Source organism: Podarcis erhardii (assembly GCF_964252035.2).
Source record: "Podarcis erhardii genome assembly, chromosome: 2".
In the NCBI taxonomy this organism is placed as follows: Eukaryota; Metazoa; Chordata; class Lepidosauria; order Squamata; family Lacertidae; genus Podarcis; species Podarcis erhardii.
This window is the reverse complement of record NC_138498.1, coordinates 76,466,730-76,490,329: the sequence shown is the minus strand read 5'-3', so window position 1 is coordinate 76,490,329 and position 23,600 is coordinate 76,466,730. Positions and strand designations below refer to the sequence as shown.

Below are 23,600 nucleotides of genomic sequence, written 5' to 3'. Positions count from 1 at the left end.
ACAGTCCCAAGAGCCTCTTAAATGTGTGATTATACCCCATCACATGTTAAAGTATGAAGGGCACTTATGTCATCTTCACAGTAAAATGTACCAGGTATCCACCAATATTTTTCAGCAAGACAGCAAAGGATGCCAACTACACCTGTCCAGGCCCAATATAGATGCAGTCAGCATTGACGTGGCAGCCTCCTCTGGTTTCCATTGCACAGTTGTCTATAGCAACACAGTCCTTTCCATCCCCAGTCCAGCCCTTGTTACACTGGCAGGTTGCTGTTCCAGGGCCTGCACTGGTACACATGGCCTGATCAGAAATAGGAAAAGAGCAAATAAAGAAGGGATTACAATCATGCCTAGCAAAACAGAACAAAGGAAGGATATTTCACCATCCGAGTAATTTTTTTAATTTTCCAAATTGCTAAGAAAGTCTTGATAGAAATAGAATTGCTTTGTTGCAAATTACTGCCTCAGCTTACCGAGAGAAATGGCTTTGAAGTGTTGAGAAAATGCCATCACGTTAGCAATTAGCTGCCCAACTTAGGTCCAAACTACATGAGGTATTGGACATTTCTTCAACCCCCTTTTGCTGCTAACAGAGCAGTAAGGAAGGCTGGGGGTTGGATTTGGATTGAACTGTGCTGTGGTGCTGGGGGAAGAGGTTCTGACATTCCCCCCTGTGTGACAAACCTTGATCTAAATTGACTTCCTAAAGCTGCTATTAGCTGTGGAGCAGAAAATATACAGGCAAAATATGAGAGTGCCCTATTCCATCAAAAAGGAGCTCTGGTTCCTGACCTGTCTCCATTCTTGGCCATTGTCAAGAAACTCATCAACTTTAAGATGTGGAAAAAGAAAACTCTACATCATGAGATATGCATTCCCTGTTTATGCTTTCAAAGAAATTTCAATTTTCCTTTGACTATCAAAATTAAAGGTTTTTTTGGGGGGGCGGGGGTAATATCCAAAAACTGAAATAGGATAGCACAGAACTTTCTTGAAAAGATTGGCTTCAGCTTTTCCAAGGTTTGTGGTAACTGCTTTTGTCTCACTTCAAAGCTGTCACACTAAATTCACATCTAGTCTCTTCTTGCAGACCTCACCCACACTAGAGATTATTAAAAACAACATAGCGTCCTTCTGTATGCATCCTTTGGCAGTACAGTGGTACCTCAGGTTAAGAACTTAATTAGTTCTGGAGGTCTGTTCTTAACCTGAAGCTGTTCTTAACCTGAAGCACCACTTTAGCTAATAGGGCCTCCCACTACCGCCACGCCACTGTTGTGCGATTTCTGTTCTCATCCTGAAGCAAAGTTCTTAACCCGAAGTAATATTTCCGGGTTAGCGGAGTCTGTAACCTGAAGCGTATGTAACCCGAGGTACCACTGTAGTATGCAAAAATGCTCTAGAAGTAACAGAAATAGGACCAAACTACCCCTAAAGATCAGTTATATTTAACTTTTTTCTTCCATTTTTATTTCTACAAAAAGCAGCCACAGGAGGCTGTTAGAACAGGCTGCTGCTTAACCCTTTCTTGGGCTGTTTTTCTTCCCAAAATTGCTCCTTGCAGAAGAGCAAAAGATACAGGGCCTTAGATATTTTCAATTGCAGGGCAAAAATTATGGTGGGGGGTCCAATTTCAAACAGGAAAATAACCAAATGAGAAATGGTTAGGCTTCTCTCCCCACCTGCCCAACCAACCACTACCAGTATTTTGTTCAGGTTTTCTGTTAAAATAATAAGTCAAGACAAATGGGTATGAAATATTGTTTGCCCCTTTGGTCCACACTAAAAAACATTGCAACATATGTTTTTTACTCAGTTTCCTATCACTTGTACATTTAAAAATAAGACAAAACTATTCAACACACATAAAGTTTTCAAAACATTATGAACAAATCATGAATGTCCATGCCATGACTCTAACGATAGCATCATTTCAATCCTACGACTTCATTGATAGCCAGTTTGAGTGAAAGCCAGGAAAAACCCTGATCCTTGGCTCTAGGCGCTAGTGATTTATTCTAAAGTATCTTTCTCAGGGCACACTCTTCGGAAGAAGCAGACTAAAGATGAACAAAAATTAGTCAATCAGTACAAAAAGCTTTACCAACATACATTTTTTGAACATCCTCCCCGTTCTGGCTTGCTGCAGACATCAATAGGCTCACATGAAAACCCATCCCCTTCATATCCATCAAGACAGATGCACCTTGGAAATAAACAAAGGTTTATAAATAAACAAAGGCAACTGTTAAATCACAAAGCAGGAATGTCTATTGACATCTTGTCATTCAGTTTAAGCAAATACTGTTCAGAGGAACGGTTGCAAGCATGTACATTCCTGTGTACCATACTTAGGAAACAAACTCTGAATCCTGATTGTTTAAAAATACCTCTTTTCTCCTTTTTCCCTAGCCTTAAAGTCATTAAAAACTTTTCTCAGGCATGGGGAGGGTGAGGGCAAATAATATATCAGTTTGCATTACTCTGAATCTCTCTTCTCCGACTCTTTGGAAAATTGCTTCTCAAAGGGCAGAATATAACTGATGATATTTTCTCTAGACTTGCCCAATAAGTGTTCAGGAGAGAGGACATGACTGGCAAGGCAGGGGGAGGTGGTGGAAGGAAAAGTGATACACATCTCCCACAATTCAAATTGGGGAAGGGTTCTATCCCTAGTCTAGCTGCCCATCCCTATAGAAGAAAGAAGATGAAGGAGATTGGCAAAACAAACTAATGAACTGTGCTGGACATATTAGACAATTTGAAACCCTAGAAAGAAAAAGGACACTGTTTTTCTTTCTTTTCTTTTTTTAAAAAGGGGAAATGTTCAAGGCATAATTAGCAAGCTTTGTGTATTGGCTTTTACATTAGTTGGACTTTTAAAGGTTACTTGTAATAACATGCATAAGGTTTTAAAGAGTATAATATTTTGTGGATGTGTATAAGTAAGTATAAAATAATGGCAGGGGGAGTAGGAGGAAAGTCAATAAAGATGTATGATTTTGATTGTGATGTGTGTGTTTTTGGTTTTTGGTTATTATAAAATTAATAAATGGTAATAATAATAATAATAATAATAATAATAATAATAATAATAATGCCCGAAGAAACAGGCTACATCAGTGAAGAGGCATACCTTACAGTATCGTTCCGGATGCAGACTGCATTCAAATGGCAATTCAGAGGGGCATCATTGGAAGAAGCACAATTCTGAGAGCTCCTGTCACAAAATTCCCCGCTGTAGCCCGCTTTACATGACCCAGGCTGGCACACGCCCTTGCTTCCAGGTCTGTTATCACAAACTCCATGGACACAGCCACAATCTGCCAGACAGAGAGAGAATAAGTTCAGCTGCTAAACCACCATGACAACATTTACTTTTGTATTTCTACCACATACTTTCTTAAATAACTGTAAATTCTGTCAAGCCACTTTGGTCACCACAAGGAGATGCCTGCTTGGAGATTTCCTGCTTGGCAGGGGGTTGGACTCGATGGCCCTTGTGGTCTCTTCCAACTCTATGATTCTATGATTCTATGCCTAGATACTGCAGTATCAAGGCTGAGCCACTGGAGTCAAGGAACATATGGGAACACACCAAGGAAGAGTCTGCTGCTCCGGTGCAAATCTATCCCAGACAGGAAGTCTTTTATAGCTTTTCCTATCCAGAATGGCTTACTGGCACAGTCCTAGTGGGCACCATTCTATAATTCTATGGCCAGTTGGGAGTCTGAAAATACTTGACCGACAGGAAGGTGTTCCAAGTGAAGTTCTGGCAGCTTACCACACAGTGTTGCTACACACAGAACAGAAGCTACCCAGTTCTATATTAGTAGCTCCCAAAATGTAGAATGTCTACAATGGCCGCTTACCACTCTTCACATTAAGCAGTGATTGCTGCCTGACACAGTGCCTCCTCTCCTTCCAAGTGTGCCGCACCATCTTTGGTTGCCTCCCCCCCCCCCCAGCCACCACAGAGGGTTACGGGGTTCCTACCAAAACCCGTTTATTCAAATGGGCCAATCCATGGCGGCTCCAGGGGGGGTATGGTGTGGCAAGCGGACCTGAGGGAGGCCCGGGTGTGTGTGGTGTGGCTTCCTTCAGGTCCGCCCACCATCTACTTAGCCCAGCCGACCCCTGAGTGGGGCAGCAAATTGGCCGGGAGTGTCACCCACCCTTTCCCTCCCTGCATTAATAGTCTATTACTGCTCTAACCATTTTCTATTCAGCTAGGAGGGCTTTGCTGTGGTCTTCTGACGGTCGCTGTATTCGAGGCCGAATAAAAGGTTTCACCTTCCCCATAGCAGTAGTCACAACTATGGCAGTTTAGGCCTTGCACGGAATCCTATAGTCTTTCATCCCACCAGGGTGTGGTGAAGTGGTGACTCACCCACCCCATTTGCTGCAGCATCAATAACAGGGTACCTCGTTATAGGGGACTGGAGGGAAGTCTGTGTCCAAAGAGCCAGTTGCATACGGCTAGCAGGGTCACAGAGCTTCCCTCAGTATTTGGGAGCCATTCACGTAAACCCGTGTTTTGCAACGGATCCACCCCCAAATAAACCCTGTCATGCCTCAGTCCCCAGCAGGGAAGCTGATACACACCCAATACCTATGACAAGGCTTCCTACATCTGAAATCAATAAAATGGTGGCCATTTTTAAATCCTGGACAGTTGTATCCATTCATTTACTACTCAGTAGTCAGGCGCACTAGGTGGGGGGACTCTGCAGCTGGGCACCCAAGTACGGAATACTGGAAACTGCCTTATACAGAGTCAGACCATTGGTCCACACTCTCTGCTATCCGCTCTCAAGTTTCATGAGGTCACTCATTGCAAGAAAGTTAAAGACTCCCCGAGTTAAAGGTTATGGCTTCTAGGTAGGCGAGAGAGGCCTCAGAACTCTCAGTTTAGCCCTGGCTGTATCAGAACATGCCAGCAAGAAACTGGATTCCTCCTCTTACTGGCACCTTCAGATCTCCATGTCCAAGAGAGCCCTGAGGATAGCTGCTATCAGAATGTTCCAACCCCCCCCCAAAAAAAACCCCACCCCTTTGCATCCCTATGTAAAAATAAATTACAGAACTCTAACATCAATGTATCTAAAAACTGTCCTTTTGCCACTATACTAGTGCTGTTCTCAAGGGGAAAAGTCCTGATCACGGTCTCAAATATCCCCAGCCTTGATTTACCCTGCCTGAGGTTTCCCGTCACCCATCAGGGTTGCTTTCCTGCAGATTCAGAGTCACAGACCTTCATCACAGTTCTCTCCGTGCTTGTTTGGGTTTGAACAAATGTGGCAGGCAATTCCTCTGAAATTCTCATGGCAGTGGCACTGGCCATTCCCACGAATCCCATCGTTGCACTGGAGAGAAAAAAATGGATTTCAGTGTGCTAAATGGGATATGATGTCGCAAGACAAAACACAGAATATTGTAACTGTAGGGTACTATGCAATGGTTTAGGAGCTGGGAGATCCTCTTGGAAACTATAGGCACGTCAGCCTCATCTGCACAATACATTTGCAGCTGTGTCGTAACACTTTAAGCAGTTGCAGCTTTCGCCAAAGGATCCTAGGAACTGAGATCTGCTAAGGGTACTGTGAGTTGTTGGGAGATCCCTAATCCCCTAATACAGAAAAAAACAAACCAGAGTCATTTAATAATCAATACCTCTTCCCAGGGAGCTCTGAGAATCATAGCTCTATGAGGGGAATAGGGGTCTCCTAACAGCACATTTAACAAACTACAACTCCCACGACTCTTTGCGGGAAGCTCTGATTGTTTAGCTGAAGTCTTTTCAATGTTGGTGGAATGCCCTCCTGAGTGAGATGGGCCTCCTTCTGCCACTAACTTTCATGAGGCATTTGAAAACATTCTTGTTCGCACTTTATTTATAGCTTTGGTTTCTTTTGGAAGTTCCTGATGTTACTAGGTTAACACCTGGATCAAAATGGATTACAAAGGGGCATGGCTCATACACATGTCCCTTCAGATAAATTAGCTGAAGACTATACAGTAGTAAGGGATCTGATGACAAGTTAATAACCAATCTTTCCAACAACCCAGGAGAGTCTTTGCTACTTACAGTTCCTTTGCCATAGCACGGATTGGTAAATCCACTAGGACATGGGGTGCAGGAAGAACCAAAGAACCCTTTGCAGCATCCAGGCACCTAGCAAGACATTAATTACATCACTTGAACGATGTTCAAGTTCACTTACACTCATCAGCCCTGATGATTAAACAGACTGCACACATTTGATAGCAGTTTCAACTTCTAACCCAGGGGTAGGCAACCTAAGGCCCGTGGGCCGGATGTGGCCTAATCGCCTTCTCAATCCAGCCCACAGACAGTCTGGGAATCAGCATGTTTTTACATGAGTAGAATGTTTGTTTTTATTTAAAATGCATCTCTGGGTTATTTGTGGGGCATAGGAATTCGTTCATTTTTTCCCTTCAAAATATAGTCCGGCCTACCACATGGTCTGAGGGATGGTGGACTGGCCGACAGCTGAAAAAGGTTGCTGACCCCTGTTCTAACATCTTGCTTCATTTTAATTCCAGGGAACTACAGGACACTGCTTTGCTGGCTGCTTCCAAACAATTGGTTCAGCGAGTACTTATCTTGATTTATTTGCAGGGAGGTTGGATGGCATTGGCTATTTAATGAACATTCATTCTGATTTGTTTGTGGGAAAGTTAGTTGATGTTGATCATCACCACCACCTTGTATGCCACCTTCCCATAGTTAAAACCATGCTCAAGGCACCTTACAGCATGAAAAGATTTACACCAGGCTTCCTCAACCTCAGCCCTCCAGATGTTTTTGGCCTACAATTCCCATGATCCCTAGCTAGCAGGACCAGTGGTCAGGGATGAGGGGAATTGTAGTCTCAAAACATTTGGAAGGCTGAGTTTGAGGAAGCCTGATTTACATAATTACAAATGTAACAAAAGTAATCCTAAACAATAAATAAAACATATCAAAAACACAACCAAATTTGAACAATTTGCACATCTAAAAATAAAGATTTTTAAAAATTGCATTAAAGCAAGTGTGATGTGGAATGCTCTCCCCAGGGAGGTTCACTTGGCACCTTTGTTATGTATCTTTAGGTGCTGGGCAAAAAACATTCCTCTTCTCCCAGGCCTTTGGCTAAATGAACAATCTATGTGGCCTTTTAAACTGTTGTGTGGGGGTTATTGTTTGTTATTATGGTATGTATTTTTGTGCTTTTATTTTGTAAACTGCCCTGTGATCTTCGGACAAAGGGTGGTATAGAAATTTCATAAATCATAATACTTAATAATACCCCACACTTTCCAGTCAACTTCCCCATTACTTTCCTTGTTGTAAGCTTTTGGTGAAGAGGGCTTCCTGTGTAACACTTCCCAGCCAACTGTAACTGCACAACATGAATTTGCCAGTGAATCCCACTCAAAAATAGCAACCATTTGGAATCACCCAGCAATTGTGAAAAGGGACGTGCACAAGCTGGGGCTGTCCAGTGCCCTTCCCCCTATTCTTCACCCCTTCCTAAGGAAGATCTTCGCCATATATTCCATAAAAGAACTGACTCTCCTCATGAGAGGGACAGAGAGAGATTGGTCTTTGTTCATTTGTTTGTTTATTGTCTTAATAAAGAGGCCTGTGTTCCCTGCCAAATAGCCGTATAAATGATGAAGGGGATTCTTTGTCCAGCCCTCACCAGGGAACTGATGCCATTTGCCACTGGGAGCACAAGCAAGCAAGAAAACTTTGCCTCCAGTGCCCACAAAACCAGCCTCTGGAACTCTGTGGGCCGACAGGCATAACATCATCTCTGGCAACTTTTTGAAAATATTTCATAGAAAAGATGAGGCCTTCCTCAGACATGGCAACTCTCTTTTCCTATGGCTTTTCTGCTATGAACTTAGCACTGTCCAGTAGGCCTGCTAGAAATGTGTTGCACAACAGCACCTTACCTTCTAATAACAAACCCATTCTCCAAAATGGAACCAGCCATGCACAAGGAGGTGGCTTGGGGTGCACCCAGGTTTCGCAGAACCACAAAAGAAGTATTTAGCAGGGGAAACAACCCCAGACGCAGGAAAACCCAAAACAATCCAGTGAGGACTGAGCATAACCAGCAAGCACAGAATGCTGGTTGACTGTTGCGGTGGGAAAAGGAAAACCAGGAATATCCTAGATGAGAGCATGGCTGGCTCACAAAATCATGAACAGGAGCAAATCACACTGCAACAATTAGTTATGTGCCTTATACTTACCACCACAGTTTGGTTGCAGTTTCTTTTGCAACCCTTCTTCATAATGTTCAAGCCTAATGGGTCATGAATGTATACACACTCCCCTGGAAAGATCCCCTCGGCCTTTGGAAATGAAACAGATTGTGAGTACAAAGAGCACTTTTCACACATGTTTGATGTATATCCATCATGTTGTGCTAGCCAGAGGAAGTTCACTGGGGGGAAGTCAAGGTGAACTGGACCGTCAGCATGTCTGTCAGGAAAAGGCAGGAAAACCACTTCCTCTCTTGACAGTCAATACAGATCATGCCCTCTGAGATAGCTCTCTGGTTCACCTCATGATAAGGAAGAACAATGAAGATACAGCAGAAACCGTGTCACAAACAAGTTTCTTTGGTTAAAAGCCAGAATGTCACATGGTATTTTCCTACTTTAGAAAGAGAAAGGAAGTAAAACACAATTCTGTAAGCAGCTTTTAATAAGCTTTGTTTCGTGAGGACCAAAACCCACCATAACCATAAACAAAACTAAGAATTGTTTACCATAACTGTGCTTTCAGGTGGGCAGACACTGGTATTAAGGGCACTACAGTCCACACAAGATCCCTGAAACAGAAATCAAGAGTAGGAATTCTTACTGCATGAAAAAAGTCAAACACACACCTGAGTTCATAAACGGCTCAGGACCACAGTACTTCAAGGACAGCCTCTCCCCATATGGACCTACCCGGACCCTGCAATCATAATTGGAAGCCCTTCTTCGTGTGCCTCCTTCATGAGAGGTCCAGAGGGTGGCAACACGAGGATGGGCCTTTTCTGCAGTGTGTCTCTGTTTGTGGAACACTCTCCCCAGGGTGGTTCTCCAACACCTTCATTATACACCTTTAAGTGCCAGGCCAAAACATTCCTCTTCAACTAGGCTTTGGGCTGATTAACATACCATATCCTTTTAAATGTTTGTGGGATCAGGGGTGGTGGTGGTGATGGTTATTGCTTTGTGGGGTGGGGGTGGTATTGTTCTTGTTTTTATTATGTACTTTGCGTTTTTATCTTGAATAAACCTGTGTGAACCGCCCTGGGATTTTTGGATGAAGGGAGGTATACAAATTTGATACAAATAAATGTCACTACAGATAGTGGAAGGAGGAGATATAATATTATTATTACTGTTGTTTATTAAATTTAGATATCACCCTGGAGGTTTACAATTTGAAAATACAAACATGTGTGACATAGTAACAAACAAAAATGATAAAAAAGCAAGCCACATACACAGTTTAAAAGGGCATACATTGTTTAATTAGCCAAAGGTCTGGGAGGAGAAGAATGTCTTTGCCTGGTGTGTGTGCACACTGCTAATACCAAAATGTTTTAAGCAAAAGATGTACAGTATTTACTAACAGATTGTACCCAGTATATTGACTGAGCAGTAACAATAGCAGCAATGAAGGCAGACCAGTCACCTACTAAGAATATACCCCATGTGTAATACACATTTTCTCTGTGCTGCTTGGTAGCAAACATCTCAAAAAGTCTCCTCTCCCTGTGGAAGTCATTTACAAAGCCAGGGGAGAGCTTTTCCAATGGACTTAATTTTAAAACAAACAAATAAAATGCAGCTTGAAGCCCCTCTTAAAGTATCTGCTTTTTGCAGCTGCCGCAACTACAGTAAGGAGCAATGTAAAGTCCGTGCCTAGAAGCCCTGTCTGCTTCTCCATCTAGGCAACAGGAAGCAGATGTTCCAAGCGCATGATGAAACATCATCATCAGACCCGTTGGCAGAGGCTGTGTCAACAGGAAGGGCCAGCTCTCAAAGGAATCGCAAGGGGATGGCCTCTGAAAAGCCAAACTGCTTTCTGAGTCAGAAATATTGTGGGTTATAATGTGGAAGATTAAAACCACAGAAACAACCAAAAACTTGACTCTCGAGTTAAAATGAGAAACACGCTAAGGAAAACCGCTGAACTTTGCAGGAAAGCTGTGCTGAGATGATTGTAGGGGTTGTACTGGCCAAAAGCAAGCAACTTGCACTGCGGGGGCCATGATGGAAAATGAAATTCACATTGCAAAAATACGCAATCTTTTCCCATCAGCCCAGAATAAAGGCAAAGTCTAGATAGACTTAATTACTTACCGCTACAACTTTATAATCCTTTTCGTTGCATCTATGCGGCAGAATGGGGATGATTGATGGAGGGATGAAGATGCCATCTAAGGTATGAATGATACCATTTGATGCCAAAATATTCCTTGTGTTTAAGGCAACATCAGAGTCACCTAACAGAATTCTTCCCTGTGTAAAAAGAAACAATTTGGAAGTTAATGGCCAAAACAGAGCTTTGCAAAGCAGATAGGTCAGTAAACTGGCCTTTGCTTACACTTCACACATTTAACTTCCAAAGGATCTCGGGAACTGTGGTACACCCCTTACAGAGCTACAATTCATAGTACTCTTAATAAACTACAGTTTGATAGAGGAAGGATTTAGAAAATTAACCGTTTTACAAAAACCTGTTTTAATGTCTCTGGAATGAAGCTAAAACCAAGTCAAAATCCTATGCATTTATCTAAGCAGTTCCCCGCCAAATGAATTAACAACAGTTAATTCCAACTGTTATGAAACACTTACCTCCTCACTGAAATGGATTGTCAGAACCTGATTTGCCATGGTCAAAATCTGTGGCAAGGTAATCAGCGTTTCTACGTCTACCTGGAAAATATTGTTCATATTTTATTTACACTATCAGGAGCTTTCTGAACCAACACTTTCTACTTCCATGTGGCAATCAAAACACAAGGGCACAAAAACCAAACAGGTAATGCAGTGCATGTTGGCTGAAGACACCCCCACTCCCATTTTAGCATGTACAACAGCATGCAAATGCGACTTGGAATGCAGGGGGACGGGAATATCCTTGCTGCATTTTAAGCTGCAATGTGTACATAGCCTAAGAAGGGGGTGAGGAGAGGATTTTTTGTTCTTGTGGATGCTAAGTAATTAGGAGTCAGAATCCTTGCAGAACTCCAGAAAACCACGCAACTCTACTGGTAAATCCCTCGTTCTAGATTGCACTTCATTTTAGCTCAAGATTGGTTTTCTCTCTCATGTATCTATTTCCTTGGACAGATCTGTTGGGTTGTAATTTCAGAGACCTTGACCCTGCATCACCACAAATCTAAAATCTGATATGCAGGCCATTCAAGACATCCTGCCTACTGCTACCAGCATCTGATCATCAGTAATTTTCTCTATCAAAAAGGTGGGGGGAGGGACGGACAAAAATAGCTAAAGTACTTCCTCTTCGCAGAACATGCAGCCTCCCAAAACCTTCTAAACTATCCTGAGAGCAAGACATTTGTATCTTCTTGCACAAAATGATATAGGGGACACAAAATGGTTGAGGTACGTTTAAGTTAGACAGAATGCTGGAGTTTAATACTGTTCAGTTTTAGACATCATGATTAATAGAAATTATATATGCTCCCCAGTCTGGCATATTATTATTTATGAATAAACATCCAGCTTTGTAGTTCAAGCAACAGGCTGATCAAGCAAGATCATATTTCCTCATAGCAAGTGTCCCAGACCTTTGTTAATCCAAACTATGTAGAGTTATTCCCTTCTTGTCAGTTTCCAAATGCTCAGTTGAATTTGTTTCTGGTAACTGTCCCCTTTTCCTGACATAGAAGCCCTGGCAATTTATAGCTCCAAGACCATCTCCTATCGTTGGCTTCTCTCTCAGTGTTCTTATGGCAACATATCCAGTGTTACACATATTGGCATACTTATTAGTGCCTTAAATAAAATACCAACAAGTCTGATTTGGGGCAGTGGGGTGATTTTTGTTCCCCTGTGCAGGCATTTTCTTCCCCATTTTCATTTTTTATTTAGCAAGAATCTCGTGATGAAGTTTCATACCAAGCCCTGGATCAACCACCTAGAGAGGAAGAATTTTGCTCAGTGACCAAGCCAGTCATTGGCAGATTTGCAGATAGGTCTATGATACACACATAGCAGCTGCTGGGTGTTTTTGAAAGGGAAAGGGCTGCAGGAGACAGCGTGAGGGAGCATATTTTGAATATTTCAAAATCAATATACAGGACTTCCTGTTATTAAAATGACATCAGTACTTAAAAGAGCTTCATGTAACACCTGCAGGATATACATATGGCCGAAAGAGCTCCAACTTTTCAAAATAAATTTCATGTGCAGTGAATAAAGCACAAAGAGATTTAAAGATTCCTATGCATTTACAGTCCATACCAGCGTAAATACAAGTTAATGTTTGGCTATGGTAAACTAATGCCTAGTTCACGCCTTCAGCACTTGTGATGGTAAAATTGTTCCTGGACTGTACCACTTAAGATAGCAAGAATGCAATTGCATGGCTGAATGTTCCCACTCATATCTCATTGAACAGGCTCATGCAGGGGGGTGGGGGCAGCCGGGTACCCTTGCCCTAGGCCTTGGAGGGCTACACTGGATGGGGTCCATGCCAAGGACCTGCAAGACTTAATGCTCTCAGGTCAAGAACACCTTGTGCCACCTAGCTGACAGAGGACACCCTCCCCAAGCCTCAAATAAGCTCTGCATGGGCCTACCCTTGACATTAAATTTTTGGCATGCAAGAAAATTCAAGAGAAGTAAATTCACCTATGCAGCCTTTTCCTTGCCTCCTCCAGTAGGACATGGTACAGTCCAGATAAAGCTTAAGATAAGATTTACCAGCTTAATCCTCTCGCATGCCGTTTGTGTGTGAACTAGGCCTACAGGATCTCTTTACAACAGGGATGGGGAACCTGTGGTCATGCAGATGTTGCTGGAACTATCACCAGCCCCAGCGTATTTAATAAAAAATAGTTTGTGTCATTGAAGGAAAAAGTCAAGCGATAGCAAAAGCATCCATGTTGGGAAATAGCAAACGTTTTAACAGAATTGAGTTTCACTTCTCCTTAGTCTGGACAATGCAGAAATGAAAGCCAAATAACTAAGCATTTTGTTTTAAGAACTAGTAATATAGAAGGCTGCCTTAATTTCATTCTACCTCACAGATGTAGTGGGGAAAACACACACACAAGCTGGAAACAGATATGCCTTACCGCTGCTTTTGTGTAGATATGATGCTTCACAAGTTCCTGGAGCTTGTTTATTCCCTAAAGCAGGAAGAAAGCAATTACACACTCTCCCTAGACATTTTGCAGAACTACAGTAATGGGCACCTGATTGCTAATGTAAATACCAAATGCTTGTGCCTGCAGATTATACTGTGCATCTTTTTAAAAAAATCAGTTTCTTACTGCATTACAAAAGGATGGACAACAGAGTTTTCACTACAAATATGTCAAGGGGAACTTTGTACCCTAGAAGAGTTCACATTTCACATACCAGGAGGCTGACATTTTGCACAGTAGACAGCTTTCTACGGATGCTTCAAGCAGACTTCCTTTTAATAGCATGCTTGCATTTTTTTGCAAATTCAGAACATTCAAGCAAGACTAAGGGGCCAAATAGCAAGGACGGAAGATGCTGACTAACAAGGACTAAAGGATGATAGGAAGGAAGTCTGTTGGACACAAAAAGTTTACTCCTTGATCTCTGGTCTGTGTACCGCAACAATGCAAAAGAGAATCTGGCTTTCCCCACCTTCCACATTTTTAAAGCCAGAAGGTTATATTTTGAAACAGACTTCAGATTCTGGGTTGAATGACCTAAGAATAGCTGTACTTGAGATTAAGGGCAGAACCACACCATACATTTTAAGGCACACCCAACACACCTTTAAAGCACATAACTTGCCCACAAAATCCTGGAAACTGTAGTTTGTTTATGGGTACTGGGATTTGTAGGTCTGAGTGGGAAACTAAAGTTCCCAGGGTCCTTTGGGGGACCTCATGGACCAGATTCAACTAACCGGCTCTGTTAGTGGAAGCTACGCAAGGACTTCCCCTAGAGCAACAAGGCTTTTCCCATCGCCTCTTCCTGCACTCCCTGCCCCAAGTTGGCCCAGGGGGTTGAGAGAACCCTTAAAACTGCACACGGGGGAAGAGGAGAGGGGAATTTTTTCACTAGGCAAGCAGAAATGCTTACGCTGACCAGGCAATCTCTTTTAGTTCTATGTTGAATTCCTCTCCATGTGCTTTAAATGTGCATTGAATGCTATTTAAAGGGATGGTGTGGGTCTGCCCTATAGCAGCAAGGCAGGATGCAGATGAAGCAATGAGATACCACAGTGCTAAGCAACACTCTGCATGAGTGGAATGACTTTTGTATTCTCAGCAGGACCTTGTCTCCCCTGCTCCTTCCATGTGCTCCCTAAATCTATTCGGGGGGGGGGGGTTCCCCCAACTCTCCAGAGCAGATATGGAGATGGTGTGGTGCATGCTCTGGGAAATGGGTGTGAGGGTGTTGAAATCTTGTTGCACTAGCAAGAATTTTTGCACTGGCTCCCACTGGCAAAACAGTTTAGTTGAATCTTCCCCTTTCTGCAAAACCATGATTCACTGGAACATCTTGTTTGTGGAATTTGCCTGCTGATTCCTATAAGGAAGTGCCTTCTTTTGAGATGAAACCAGTCTCTCTCTCACGAAAACCAGTCACAAGATACCTGATGTGATGACACTCCCATATCCTCTGAAGCATCTAATACTGGTTAAGGCAGAACCACATGGATCTCCATGAGGTGATGGAAATATCCTTAGGATAGTTCTAAAACTGCAGCACCTCCCCCCCCCGCCACCCGCATAATTAGTGAAGATGGCCTCACCTCCGTGAAGAGATAAATTAGCCTTCCATCTCTTAATTTGTCCACTGCTTCATTGCTTGGTACAAACACAGTGAAAGGTCCTGGGCCATCCAGAAATGAAGGCAGACCACAGTTCTGCAGAAATATTAAGCACCACCACAATATATCAGTCTAGTCTAAAACAATCATGGCTTAGAAATATAGACTATATTGAGTGTACACTACCAGAAACCACTGAATCATAGAGGCTAACGACTGGTGAAGATGGTTTTCCTTCTGCATTTGGTGCTAAAATACACACGCAACTCAAATTTTATATATTGGTCCTAATCCAAGTAAAGTTCAAGTATCACTTAAGTCCTACTGAATTGTTTGTAACTAACTTAAAGGCTTATTTATTTTAATATGACCTGGTGTGGTTAACTATAACAGGATCAGGCCCAATGTATGGGGGGGTCAAGAAAAACAGTTAATAGGTTTTATAAACAACTGGCCCTCTAAACAGAAGAAACTCTTCTGGAACTATTTCAAGAGCGATCATAAGGAGGAATAGGATAGCATTAAGATATCTCTCTCCTGGTTGCAATGAAAATCACTGGACAGGGATGAGTAATTCAAGAGGTGTTATTATCATCTGATACCTGTTTATTTTTTTATATGCGCCTGTATCATAACCAGGCGTAAACCAGGTGCAAACCAACAACAATATTATTTATTTATGTTGGCTACATATTGGCATATTATCTAGATGGCTCACAAAGCTAAAATGCAATATATATATATTTATAAGTCATAAAAACAACTGCAATGTGTGTGGGAAAACTCCAGTTGAGAGAAAGCAAGATCTAAAATCAACCTCACAGTATAATTAAAAATACATAATATATAATCTGTGGGATAAAATATATATATTTTAAATTCACAGATTTGTCATTTTGGAGAATTTCCCTACATTAACAACCATAAAGGATAAAAAAAAATTCATTTTGGAAATGAAAATATTTTTCTTTCCATGAATGCAATCTAAATGTTGGTTGGCTTTTCAAGTTTTGCATTCAGTGTCTTGTAAGAAGGCAGAGAAGAGCTATCACATTGCTCCTGTATTTTATTTATTTTTCAATAGGCAACCTTTTCCTAGAAGGGAAAGCTCCTAGGATCAGGGATAGCTGCTGTATGTGGTGCCCTCCAGAAGCTGTTGTGCTCTAACTCCCAGCAGCCCCAGCCAGCATGGCCAATGGCCAGCAATGCTAAGCAGTTGAATTCCAACATCTGGAAAGCACTGTGATGGCTACCCCTGATTTAAGAGAGTGGGATTATTCTAGGGCTCTCATTTTCCACAACAAAGATTTAATCAAAATGCTTGTTTTGTTTATCTTTTGCATTAATAATTCTAATTGCGACTAGCCCCTTTTCTTCTTATGACTTCCGTTTCCCCCTAAAGCTCCCTCTGCATTTTTGTTTTCTTAATGGAAAATAAACTCCAGCCTTGAGCCTCTCAGTTGACTTCTCTAGCTTACTTACTTACTTCCCCAAACCTTTATTAGGCATTAGAAATATAGGCCATCATAAAACATCCATATTTAAAATTCTAAAATATAAACAAAAAGTCATGTAAAATATGTAATAATGAGGATTTTCATTGGAGTTTCTTACCGCTAAATAGTACCATTCACTACTCTATGAGATACTACTGACAAAAACTCAGCCACCCTTGCGGTTACTTCTGGGTTAATGTCAAACAGATAGAATCTGATATTTTCATTGTGCCGTGATGTTAAAGGTAAGGGAAAAGGGACCCATGACCGTTAGGTCCAGTCGCAGACGACTCTGGGGTTACGGTGCTCATCTTGCTTTACTGGCCAAGGGAGCCAGCGTACAGCTTCCGGGTCATGTGGCCAGCATGACTAAGCCGCTTCTGGCGAAACAGAGCAGCACACGGAAATGCTGTTTACCTTCCCACCAGAGCGGTACCTATTTATCTACGTGCACTTTGACGTGCTTTCAAACTGCTAGGTTGGCAGGAGCAGGGACCGAGCAACGGGAGCTCACCCCGTCGCAGGGATTCGAACCGCCAACATTCTGATCGGCAAGCCCTAGGCTCTGTGGTTCAGACCACAGCGCCACCCATGTCCCTGACTTGATGCTAGACTACCCAAAAATGGGGATAGCACACATTTGCATAACTGGTTGTACAATGGATAGTAGAAAATAATATGTTCTACAGTGTCCGGCACATTCACACTTCACTAGCACCCTAATGCCACTCATATATAAAATATATGAAAAACAAAAGCTGCACTGTCGAAACAAACATGTGCCCAGGTCAACTTCAAGTCCTGGGTGGGAAGTGTCTTACTTCCAATATGGTTTCAAATCGGCTGGCAATCTCCATTGAAACAAGAATTTCTCCAATTGTTTTCTGCAAAGAGAGAGAGAGAGAGATGGCAGAATGAGACAGAGAAACAGACAACATGCTATGAAAATATGCACAAGCTAACAGATAATAGCATTTACCTCCCCCTTTCACTCATTGCTAGGACAAATGTTATTTTGTACAGTAGTACTCCAAACTTCACCCACTGCCAGTGGCGGAGCTTCATGCTCCGGCACCGGGGGGCGGAGAGCAGGTGGGGCGGGCCTGGCGCATGTTCCTGGGCCTGGCATGCCACCCGCAGGGGTGTGACATGCATCCAGGGGACGTCGCATGATGTCTGTGGGGGCGTGGCAGCCAGTGTGGGTGGGGGAACAGCCACAATGACACCCCGCCAGGATCACGCCACCGGGTGTGGTGCGCTCCCACCTCGCTCCTCTTCCTCCACCAGTGCCCACTGCTATCAACACAATCCCAAGAATATTTACTCAGAGTTCTCATATCTTACCCTCCTGCCCTTTCTATTAGGAAAAGAAACATTTAACATGCCTGAGAATTGCTAAGGTTGTCCAAGACGGGGTTTTTCCTTAACATGCTGACGATATGTATGATCCCATTAGCAGCTGGCACGTTTTGTTCTCTAATAAAATATTGTTGTGCTGGTTCATCTGAGTACCTGTAGTTCTTTGTGGGTGACCTCTGGGAAAGTAATACAGGATCATTCTATGGTGAACATTTCAATACAGTATGAATTCAGCTAATAGATTCGGATATCTGTACTTTATTGACAGGCAGGACTGATTTGTTCCTTACATTCCAGGACAGTGCAAGACTGAATGCAAGCTCAGGGGAAAAAAAAGTTTATTGCTATATAGGCAGACACACACACACACACACACACACACACACACGGCTGCAACCCTGCTCATTCCACTCGCCACTCCCCCAACACTGGAGCTTCACCTTCCCAACCCCATTTCTGAAACCACTTCTCTCTTTGTTTCTGCTGCACAACTTTCCACCCATTTTCACCGTTACCCACATGTCCATGCAGCTCCCTTTTGTGCAACTCCCCTTGTATAGAGACCAGCCCTTGGAAACCTCCTTCATCTTCCTCTCCCCACACATTGCAACTACTATGCACCTTTTCCACCTTCTGCCCAATTATGAAGCCACCACCCCCTCCTATTCTGCAGCCCCTTTTGCATTCTCCGCTTTACCCTCATTCTCATGCATCCTACTCCCTCCGTTTTTTGAAAAGTTTCATTTCCAGCCCCCCGTTTCTCCCTTTCCCCTCCCTCTTCCTCCTTCCTTTTCCGCAACTCTCCCTTTGCACACAAACCATCCCTATTCCCATGAGTCTTTTTGCAGCCCAAGAAGAAGTAGGGGGGAAGAAGGCCTGCCTGCCTCAGGCCTCTCAATGCCTTGTGCCAGCCACAGATGGAAAGACTGAAGAAAAGCAAAAAGAACATCCAGGAATTGTTGATTTACACAGGGGAAAATACTGCATCTGAAAACAATCCAAAAGCCAAGGTAATAAAATACTTTGCACTAAACCCATGAGAAGTGGCAAATATACTGAGCAAAATAGGAAGCTACACTTGGACAATTCCAGAGGAATGCACCTGAAGGCATTTAAAACAGAGTGTAAGACTTGAAGCATGACAGAAATAACTGGGTGGAGGGGGGTGGAATGAAGCAATGTCAGGATAGACCTACAGTCCAGTTTTTAGAATTTCAAACCAGGATTAGAAATAACCTTCCCATTATCTTATTTTACCTGACTGGAGAATGTCACTTTCGGACCAGCTAATGTCCACAGGTCCTTTTCGGTATTATCCATTAAATGCTGCCCGGGGATTATGTGCAGTTTGCATAAATTATTTGCAAGGGTTTCCTTTGAGGAGACAAAATAGGATATAAAAAACCAGAACTGTTTATGTTTACTCATGCTGTTTTTTATAATAGCATTTCCAATTCCACAGTACAAAAAGTGTTTTGTTTGGACCAAAACAGCGTTGACTGCCAAGCGTTGACTTCTTTTTTTCAATCAAAATGATTTGGGGAATGTTGCAGTTTTAAGTTCTGATAATTTGGAGTTCTGAAAATTGACATGGCAGGTTTTAACTTACTCTTAGCTTGTCCTGTTTTCTTGAGATTTATATTGTAATACTTATTGGCTACAAATAATAAACATTTGACTGACTAATTCACAGTGCAATCCTAACGTCTACTCAGAGGTCCCACTGAGTTCAATGGAATTTACTCCTAGATAAGTGGGGTTAGGGTTGCAGCCCAAAAATTACTTATAGTTTTCACTGCAAGAGACCAAGAGGAGAGACCAGGTTGCTGGACTAGAGTCTGATCTAGCAGACTCTTCATATGTTCCTAATAGCAGCATCACTACTAATGTGGGCAGAGTTCTACTGAGGTGCTGAGGATTTTAAGGGCTCTATCTTCCTCTTTGCAGATTCAGCACATTTTATTGCTGTCTGATGAGGGAGGGGGTATTTTTATCACCTCTTGAACTGCCTCTCTTATTTGCCCTAATATCCATTTACATTTCTGGGCTTGGAGTGTTAAAAAACAAATAAGAAGGAATGATTAACTTTTATGTTTTAAGTAGCTAAAATAGGCTATATTCACCATAATTTTATTCCTCTTCAGGATGGCAAAAAGCAAACAAACAAGCCAAATGTAGAAGGACTTTTAATATCACTGGGTATGTTTGTTGAATGGGTTGTATTTAGAATTTGAAAAAGCTTTAGGTAAAGTCCCTCACCAAAGTCTTTTGAGTAAGCTTAGCAGTCGTGGAATACAGGTAACGACCAATAAACGTGCGTACAAAAGACAAACAATTGTGCACACACTGAACCCAGAAGTGAGCAAAAATGTCACTCAACAACACATCATGAACAGGGCATAACGGTGGCAGGTATAACAGGGCGGGGCAAACTTACACGTGCTCCATCAGGGCATGGTGGTGGTTGGGCAAGAAATGGAACCCTCACGTGAAATTGTCATGGACTGTAAAAGGAGATGTCCTCTTGCGGATCAGTTAAGTGGTTTAGAAACAGGAAGCAGAGTTGGAATAAATGATGAAGGGTGGTAAAAAGCAGAGTCCTCAAAGGACTAGCACTGAGGGCTGTGCTTTTCAGCTTGATGATATATAGTAAAGTGTTGATGATACCAAATTGTTCAGGGTGGTTGAAGCAAAAAGAGATTGTAAGGAGCTCCAAAAGAATCTCTACAAGCAAAGCAAATGAGAAGTGAAATGGCAAATTCAATTAACTGTCTGAACTGGCAGTGTCCAACTAGGAACACAAACTTGGGGTTAGTAGGTTGATGAAGATGTCACTGAGGGCTGGAGGACCTTAAGGACAAGGTTGAAAATAAAATCGCCAATACCATAACGCGCTTAAACAAATCTATGGTGTGACCGCACTTGGAATACTGCGTAGATTTCTAGTCTTCACAGGCAAAAAGGATTTGTAAGGTTGGAAAGGGTTCAGAAAAAGGCATCTAAAATGATCAAGGGAGTTGAGCAAGTCCCTATGAGGAAAGGGCCTTTTTAAGTTTAAAAGAAAGGTGAGTAACAGGAGACCTGATAAAAGTGTTGAAGATTATGCATGGTTTGGAGAAACCTCTCCCATAGTATTGGAACTTGGGGGCATCCAAAGAAGCTGAATGTTGGACAATCCAGGACAGAAAAAATAAATTCCTTCCAGTAGCACCTTGTAGGTATCTGAAGAAGTGTGCATGCACACGAAAGCTCATACCAAGAACTGACTTAGTTGGTCTTTAAGGTGCTACTGGAAGGAATTTGTTTTGTTTAGAAAAAATAAAGTACTTCTTCACATGGCCCAACAACTTGCATGGCTTTAAAACAGGATTAGATGAGTTCATGGAGGGTAAGGCTCTCAGTGGCTACTCGCCATGATGGCTATGTTTTGCCTCCACTGTCAGTGGCAGAACACCTCTGGACACCAGTTACTGGCATCCCAAGTGGGGAGAGTGCTTTGCCCATGGGTGCAGCTTTCAGGCTTCCCATGGGCCTCTGGCTGGCCACTCTGAGAACAGACTGCTGGGTTAGGCATGATATTGGCCTGAACCAAAACAAGGAAAAAGTGTGGATGTCCGTCCCCCTTTTCCGTAAAGACCAATTTCAGAAGTAGCAATATTTACCAACAGACACCAGCGCTTACATTTAACTCCATTCTGTCATAGTAAAGATTGGCTGGCACAAGCACAGTTAAAGGCCCATGGTTTTCCAGGAGAAACGAACAACCCATCTCTGTAAAAGACAACCCCCCCCCCCCAAGAAAAACAATTAGTATAAAAATTGTGACAGACCTGATTAGATTTGGCAGAATATTTATGCTAAACTGTATCTTCAGGCAGAGGTGAACAACTTTCACTTTTTTTAGTACTAAAGAGAGATCCCATTATAGATTGCCTCACATTCCTTTTTGTTTTCTTAAAAGCAGCCGCCCCCATCACTACCCTGAAGAACAATGGAGAATGTTTTCACCTGTGCCATTTTCCCAGTTTAAACTTTATTTGAGCTTATTTTATACATTTCTACCCCACTTCTCTGTCTAAAGCACCTACAGCTGCATATATAATAAAAAAATAAATCTGTAAAGCGGCAACATAATCAACAAATATTATAATACTATAATGCTTATTATAAATAATTAAAATATAATATTGTAAATAAGATAAATAATAACTCTGATAATAGCAGTTGATCATAATTTGGCCCATCTGCCGAAGAGTCACCCACATAACTGTCTTGGTTCCCCATCATTGCTGCTGACAGGACCTGTTTGGTGAAATGAACCTGAAATGGCCACCAAAAAATATTTTAATTATGTTCTGAAATACATAATTAAAATACTTCCAGATGCATAATCAAACCAACACTGAAGAAACTTACCAAACATTTTGATTGCATTGCTCATTGCCCTGGCGTGTCTCCCTACCACATTCTGAGAAGAGATCTCCCCCAGGAAGGTTTTGTAACACCTCCTGCCATCTCCAATTTCTCCATCTTTGCAGGTACATCTGATCAATATAAGAGAAGAATGAGAATGGTCCCCCCCACCCCTGTAAGCTGCTCAGTTACCAAGCCTGGTTGTAACTAAGTCACACAGATTTATAGCAATGCCGGAGCCACATGCACCATGGGACGGACAATGGACATTTTAATAGTGTTGTGAGTTTGGGGGGGGATTAAGCTGTATGCCTGAGTCCCTTCCAATTCCTGGATCCAGCAAGGTTTAAATTGCTGGACTAGCCAGGCCTAAGTTTGGGTTGCTAAGGAAGTGGTTCTGTGCCAGATTACAAATGGGTGCCCCCCCCCCCTCACCTGGTTGTGGGTGAGAAGGACAAAGGCGTTCAGAGTACTGTAGAGTTTTATGTTACGTAGAAGCTGGAAGCAAGGCAGCAGGCTAGGAAGGCAGAAGGTCAGAGCCATGTTTGATTTCTACTTGAATCCAAGACCATGGCCATGGGAGAGGCAAGACCCCCTTTGAGTGTGAATGTTGGAGAACTCCTCCATCTCAGGCTCAGATTGCATAAATGTTTAAATAAACCAAATATCCTAAAGACACTACCGTCTCCACTGTCCCTCATTCTGAGAAAGCTGAATGCTGGGTAAGCAGCAGGAACCCCTGGAATTTCACATGGCTCAGAGATAGGGGTAGCATTCAACACTTAACAGAAATAATTAAATTAAACATTGCTTATCAATCTTTAAATGTTCACAGTAGCTTGTGACATCATTTAACTTACTACGCAACAATAATATGATAACAGAGGCAATAAATATAGCCAGTGTCAATTAAAAGCTGCAGTAAAAATCAAGATAATCCTAGGGTTCAATTCACATTAATGTTCTTTTGTTGCTTCTTGCTTGCTTATAAATCACACAGCACATTAGCAAAACTGTAGTTACTTTGTTCCTTTTGCCTTTATTCCTTTTATTTTGGAATTTTTCAAGACTCTTTAGATAATGGTTGCTTTTCTTTGTTCTTATTGCATTGTCCTTGTATTGTTGATTTCTGTGAGTTATTGTTATTGGTGGGAGTGGTTTTGAACCTGCAGAAACTTTTGGGAAAACTTTCCCCCACCTTCCTCCCCTCCTGATCATTAGCCTTTAACCTCTATTCTTCCTTTTATCCTATATGCATGCCTTTTCTCCAGCAGTTAAAATTGAGCAAAGGAACACTATAG

General features: G+C 42.2%; 1 protein-coding gene across 3 annotated transcripts in view; it reads right to left on the bottom strand.

Moving 5' to 3' along the window:
• The window catches only part of STAB1 (stabilin 1), a 93,090-nt gene that overhangs the window by 53,834 nt on the left and 15,656 nt on the right, over nucleotides 1–23,600 (bottom strand). For all 3 annotated transcript variants that reach the window (XM_081851618.1, XM_081851617.1, XM_081851619.1), the window contains 16 exons: nucleotides 22,303–22,430; nucleotides 21,569–21,657; nucleotides 19,144–19,260; nucleotides 17,913–18,062; nucleotides 17,349–17,411; nucleotides 15,014–15,127; nucleotides 13,350–13,403; nucleotides 10,879–10,959; nucleotides 10,384–10,542; nucleotides 8,793–8,855; nucleotides 8,272–8,373; nucleotides 6,089–6,175; nucleotides 5,255–5,366; nucleotides 3,137–3,323; nucleotides 2,113–2,206; nucleotides 143–301 (listed from right to left, as the gene is read on the bottom strand). In XM_081851618.1, the coding sequence (XP_081707744.1) occupies nucleotides 143–301; nucleotides 2,113–2,206; nucleotides 3,137–3,323; nucleotides 5,255–5,366; nucleotides 6,089–6,175; nucleotides 8,272–8,373; nucleotides 8,793–8,855; nucleotides 10,384–10,542; nucleotides 10,879–10,959; nucleotides 13,350–13,403; nucleotides 15,014–15,127; nucleotides 17,349–17,411; nucleotides 17,913–18,062; nucleotides 19,144–19,260; nucleotides 21,569–21,657; nucleotides 22,303–22,430 (1,759 nt within the window). The remainder of the gene's footprint in view (nucleotides 1–142; nucleotides 302–2,112; nucleotides 2,207–3,136; nucleotides 3,324–5,254; nucleotides 5,367–6,088; nucleotides 6,176–8,271; nucleotides 8,374–8,792; nucleotides 8,856–10,383; nucleotides 10,543–10,878; nucleotides 10,960–13,349; nucleotides 13,404–15,013; nucleotides 15,128–17,348; nucleotides 17,412–17,912; nucleotides 18,063–19,143; nucleotides 19,261–21,568; nucleotides 21,658–22,302; nucleotides 22,431–23,600) is intronic.